Source organism: Borostomias antarcticus (genome assembly GCF_949987555.1).
Source record: "Borostomias antarcticus genome assembly, chromosome: 11".
NCBI classification, from domain to species: domain Eukaryota; kingdom Metazoa; phylum Chordata; class Actinopteri; order Stomiiformes; family Stomiidae; genus Borostomias; species Borostomias antarcticus.
The window spans coordinates 20296478-20302477 of record NC_140244.1 but is presented as its reverse complement, the minus strand read 5'-3'; the positions used below and the strand labels follow the sequence as shown (position 1 = coordinate 20302477).

The 6000-nt window shown below is 47.3% G+C and overlaps 1 protein-coding gene across 1 annotated transcript in view; it reads right to left on the bottom strand.

Moving 5' to 3' along the window:
• Window positions 1–6000, bottom strand: part of vwa5b1 (von Willebrand factor A domain containing 5B1) — a gene marked incomplete at both ends in the record, with an annotated part of 29943 nt that continues 23943 nt past the window's right edge. Inside the window, 5 exons of the mRNA XM_084446257.1 lie at window positions 1–690; window positions 1218–1341; window positions 4765–4834; window positions 5237–5308; window positions 5633–5767. Of these exons, the coding sequence (XP_084302383.1) occupies window positions 1–690; window positions 1218–1341; window positions 4765–4834; window positions 5237–5308; window positions 5633–5767 (1091 nt within the window). The remainder of the gene's footprint in view (window positions 691–1217; window positions 1342–4764; window positions 4835–5236; window positions 5309–5632; window positions 5768–6000) is intronic.

Here is a 6000-nt window from a genome sequence, read left to right as displayed (position 1 = left end):
TCAGACGCTGTTGGGGTTGTAGCAGAGCATGTTGAGCTGCAGGTTTTCGTCCCAGTGTCTGAGGATGATGAACAGCTGGTTGGCGGTGGCCTTCACGGAGGCGAGGTCCCGGCCTTCTGGGATGCTCTGGGCGCTGAGCCACATGCTGGCTTTGGCCGCGATCAGCTCCCACTCGATGAAGTAGCTGGCCGAGGTGTGCTCCAGCCAGGCCAGGGCCACGGCCGTGGCCCACACCATGCTCTCCTGGTCCAGGGGCCGGCTCTGGGGGCCGCCCGGGGGCGTCTCCTGGCCGTCCGACTCGGACCCCCGGCCGCTGTCCGTCAGGGAGTAGGGGGAGAGCGGTGGTTCGGCGGAGGCGGACGGGCTGGCCAGGAAGGATGGCCCCCCCTCGGTCCTGGGGCTCCTGGCCAGGTGGAGGTGAGAGGGGCTGGGGCTGTTGACCGCCAGGTCCCCCAGCTGCTGCTGAGGATGCTGGGGGAGGCTGGCGGCGTCCGGCTCGAACGGAGAGGTGGACCGGCGGCCTTCCTCTGGGCCGTCCACACGGCGGCAGGTGGAGTGGGACAGGTGGCCTAGGCTCACCCTGTGGCTGGTGAAAGGGGACGTCCACTTCAGCTTGTCCATGGGAACGCTGATGGTGTCACACAGGGCGATGTCCAGGGCAAACGCCCCGCAGGCCAGCTGTAAGGACACCTGTATGACAGGGAGAATGTTAGCATAATTATTAGATGCAATTAGATGCTAGTTGCTAGTAGATGCTAGTCCAATCTCTGGAATGCGCTCCCCCAGGATTTAAGAATCTCTCCCTCTGTGGACATTTTTAAGGGACTGCTTAAGACCCACCTGTTCAAGCAGGCTTTAGGACAGCCGTAACTGACTGTTGCCTATGTTGTGATTTTCTTTGTATTCTACTATCTTTTTTGTGTAGTTTCTGACTGTCTTTTTTGACCTGTGAAGCACTTTGTGACTCTGTCCTGTGAAAAGTGCTATATAAATACAGTTTTACTTATTTACTTACTAGTTATAGTTAGTGAGGACCTGAAAAACTAACAATAGCATACATCATTCTTTATGGAGTGTTTGACTAGAAAAACTAATTTTGTGACTTAATGCCAACGTTTGATGAGGTAGGTTAAAGTAACACTACAGATGAGAGAGCTGTCACATCTTCATTAGCTTCATTAACTGGGAGGGCCGCTGTGGAGAGATACTCAGCCCACCAGGGGAATGTAGTCTTTGTTCTCGTTGTCGCTCTCTCCCACGGAGTCGCTGGTCTTGCTGTGCGTTCGACACATGAAGCCCCTGGCAGCCCGAGTCAGCAGCCGGGTCCTGGTGAGGCTCAGTCTGACAGAGAGAGAGGGGGAGAGAGGGAGGGAGAGAGAGGGGGAGAGAGAGAGAGAGAGAGAGAGGGAGAGAGAGAGAGAGAGAGAGAGAGAGAGAGGGAAAGGGAGAGAGAGAGAGAGAGAGAGAGGGGGGGGAGAGGGGGAGAGGGAGAGAGAGAGGGAGAGAGGGAGAGGGAGAGAGAGAGGGGGAGAGAGAGGGGGAGGGAGAGAGAGGGAGAGAGAGCGAGAGAGAGAGGGGGAGAGAGAGGGGGAGATAGAGAGGGAGGGGGAGAGTGAGAGAGGGGAGGGGGAGAGAGGAAGAGAGAGAGAGAGAAAGAGGGAGAGAGAGAGAGAGGAAGAGAGGGAGAGAGACAGAGAGAGGAACATAACAGACAAAAGGAGATCTGATTCAGTTCGTGACACATTCTTGTGCTTTTCATGATAAAACAATCACCTTCTTTTTGTAATTATCTCTTGTTCATTTTCCATTATAATTTATGTACACATTGTGAAAAAAAAACACATTCCAAAATCTTCAGTTTACGGCAATTACATCCCTGACAAGTGGAAGATCACAAGGACACTGGTGTGCAGCCAAGTGTTTTCAAGAGAGCAAAAACATCCATTTACTCCACAGTGAGCATCACACCGATGGGGGCCTGACAAAAGCAGATTGGAGATAATAGTCCCATTGAGATCGGAGACTGAGGTGAATTGATGAAAGTGAATCTAAACAGATTACCCTACCCCAACCCGTGCCTCTATCTGGGCCCAGGCACATTCACACACACACAGACATACACCATGTCTCTCCTATGATGTTTTTAGCCTCTCTTACTATGAACATGTAATTTAATGTAATTTTTTGCTTTATAAATGTTCTTAGCCGTTAAACAAACATACTCTAGGAGCTTGCTCGATCGCCTTGTTGAGAGGGGGAATATGCAGGGGTGGGACCTATGCCCACCTCCCTTGTTCTCTGTAAAGCGCATTGTGTTGCCTCTGTGTATGAAATGCGCTATACAAATAAAGCTCAATAAAGGTCAATACAGCTTTGTTGTTAAGCTGCAGCTACACTATCTCAAAACATGGGTGGGTGGATGGAAGGGTAGATAAAAAAGTGTAACCAGTTGCCCTCCAGTCTCTTCATATGATATATACAGGTATATGCAGTGGTGTAGTGGAGGATATACAGAGGTATATGGGGTAGACCCACTTCTTTATCCATGGACCCACAGTAGACCCACTTCTTTATCCATGCACCCACACCCACTTCTTTAAACATCACTAATGTAAAAACTTTAACATTTCTGCTACAGTATACCCACTTCTTTATCAGCACTACACCCTGGGTATACAGTATGGAGTATTTAGACCTCGATTACACTACTACGTTTTTCGGCGTTTTTCGCCTAGCAATTTCACTACCACGGCCAAAGCGAAGCTCGAACCCAGAGGCAGATCGATACGGCCGGAGCTACGTTTCGGAGGTCGAAATCCGGAGCTGCGTTCTACAGTGTAATAGGCAGATCCAGAGGCTTTTGTAAGTACAATAGGAATAGGGCTACACTATAACGCTGTGTTCACTTCACATTAAACCAATCAAACAGGTAATTTATGAGTTTGAGTTATATAGTAACCTATCTTGTGGATACTATAGTTAATATACATTTTGAAATAAGAATAACAGGAGTCACGCAAAGAACAGCAAGTGGATAATAGTGTACTAGGATATAACAAACTGTATTAAAAGTTTAGCCTACACGTTCCCCTCAAAAAGTAGACATTTCAAATCTTAACCCAAACAAGAGTAGACACTACAAATAATAATATTCTCTCTTCAAAAAAAGTAACTGGCAAAAAGTTAAAAAGCCTTTATTGAGATATGCCGCTATACGCATGGGTGGGCTCCCCAGCTCAGTTTGTGTTCCCGACCAAACAGCTCCTTCATCACACCTGTCTGAACATCCGAGCACTTTTCTTTTTGAATAATATTCTCTATTCAATAATAATCTAATTCAGTCCAAATGTTCCAATATACAGTATAGTACTTATAATCAGTTTACTTTATGTCCTTCATCCATTCCCTTAAGTTATAGCTCCCATAATATGACAAGAGGTAGGCTATTGAATGGGTTTATGTCAGCAATATTAATGTGTAATCATTGAACAATAGCCTAGGAATTGGTTTGTTCACATGTGAAAAATGCAGCAACACGAAGTAGATGAGATGGTGGTTGGGAGGCAAAGGGAACTGTTTAAATTAGTGGCAATATACCTGACTGAGTTCAAGGAGTTTACAGCCATTCGTCTCTTACAACATGAATGGATAAATAGGTGGTGAACAGGTGAGCTATAATGTGAGCTACTGTATAAGGTGAACAGTTAGGCTATAATATTGTTATCATAGTAGCGCTGATTGAGATTGAACAATTAGAGATTTAAATAAAAGTAGGCTATCTTTTTGGATTCGTAAAAAAAAAAGATTATTTTAAAAGCAAGGAATGTGCATGTGGGACAACAGTTAAGTTTATCATATTAATGGACATGGGACCCCCCCCCCCCATTCTTCTTCTTATTATTGTATTTTGATTAAGTTCAATGTTTTATTAATTCTGACACTGATATTCTTGTGCAATAGCAACAATAATATTTCATCAGGAAATAAGGGTTGAGTGGGGCTTGCACCGGCACTTTGGGGGTAGCTTAAGAGGCTTTGGGTGGGGTGCTTGAGCGCACAGGTGCGTCAGTAGACCCAGACAGTCTGATCCCAGCTACGTGACTGCTGCACAAGTGATGTGTGTGTGTGTGTGTGTGTGTGTGTGTGTGTGTGTGTGTGTGTGTGTGTGCTGTTTTCTATATCTGCAGAACGACAAATTAATATAAAGAAGATTATTATGTTAACCATATGCATGCCTGGAAATCCCTTTTTGGTGTTCACGTGTGCAACACGCTCCAGACATGGAACACAAACGGGGATGGAAATGTATTTGTTGGGGATGGAAATGTATGTGTTGGTGACTGTTGGCGTTGGTTGGATGGCTCGACAGCTGCATTGGAGTTTTCGACAGCAGCAGAATATTATAGAGTAGACTATGCTACTAGCCATGAAAAAATATACCCTTGGTTGCTGTAGCTCAAACTCGTAAATCACATGTTTGATATGCTCTTTAATGGTGGTGTCATATGCGTTTGCAATTTCGCGTGCAATTACGGACCGTTTCCCTCGTTCAAAAACGTAGCCATGGACCTCCGCGCTAGTGTAAACCAGGCCTCAGTATTAGCAGCAAGTATTGAAAATGACTGATGGTGCTGGTGAATAGTATGTTGGAATCACACAACGGATGTGACTGTGTGAACAGAGGAGACCCAGATAATACTGGGCTCTTGCCAGTTGTTTGCCAACTGACGGCACTACAGCTCCAGTTGCGTCTCCAGCACCCACCTGGCAGAAAAGAGGCTCTCCATCGATTTCTGTGATTGGTCGGAGACCACCGACGGGCTCCTTTGATTGGCTGAAGAAGAAGGAGACAGCTGTGGCACGTTAGCTTTCCATTAAACTGGCCTCAATATGACATCAGTATGCAGTGCACAGATAAAAGACAAGCGCTGAATCCTATTAGTGACAGCAGAGGACACATACAATCTAGCTGCTGTCCCTCAAAGCCAACCCATTTTCAGTGTGTGTGTGTGTGTGTGTGTGTGTGTGTGTGTTATTGTTTGCACGGTTTGATTCTAGACTATATCCCTGCAGACAACAGAACTGGCCATGCTTCTCTCTTGGCTGGCAGGGCTAAAGTCAATATCACACGGCCCGTGTGATGTAGGCAGCCAGCACAATGATGAGAGCCAGGGTTTATCCACGGACAGCCGAGCCGCACGGCGCGTTAGTGCAGTATGTGCCGTCTGAAACTCACCCTCTGTGAAGCTGCATCTGTCCCCGCCAGCGGACGAGGGGGGGCTGCATGGAGAGAAGCCATCCTCAGTATCTGAAAACAACCCCACCCCACACACGCGCGCGCACACACACACACACACGCACGCACGCACGCACACACACACACACACACACACACACACACACACACACACACACCTTGGTCAACCTCTTTACAAAGGCCTGTTTACACGCAGCAGACACTGTAGGCTACTGCATCGATGACAGCGTTGTTCATGTGGTCTAAACACAGTAGTCGGCATACTCCTCATTGTGAACGCAAACACAAGGTCAAACACAGAGCACGGCGAATATGAGGAACGCGCGTGCGAGGTCACTTGCGGTGTGGACAGGCAGGGAGGGGGGGCAGTCTTACTGTTGGGCGGCGGGGCGTCCTCTGCGTCCTCTGACATGGCGCCAGACTGAGAGCGGCCCAGACCCACGGAGTAGCCTCGGTTCCTCCTGCTCCCGGAGCGAGAGCTGGAGCGAGAGCTCCTCTTCAGACCCTCACCTGAAAAAGCCCAGGGGCATTACAACAAACTAGGGGTGTAACAATAACCAGTATAATGATAAACCACGAGAACATTTGATTACATTTATTGCAATAAAATCATCACTAAACTGTGTTTGATTACTATGCTTTGAAAAACTCACTGTAAATACTGTCCAGCATCAACCGAAGCTAGCAAAAGCTTCCCAGACACATTATTTTAATGTTTATGCATGCATTTTAATGTTTATCGT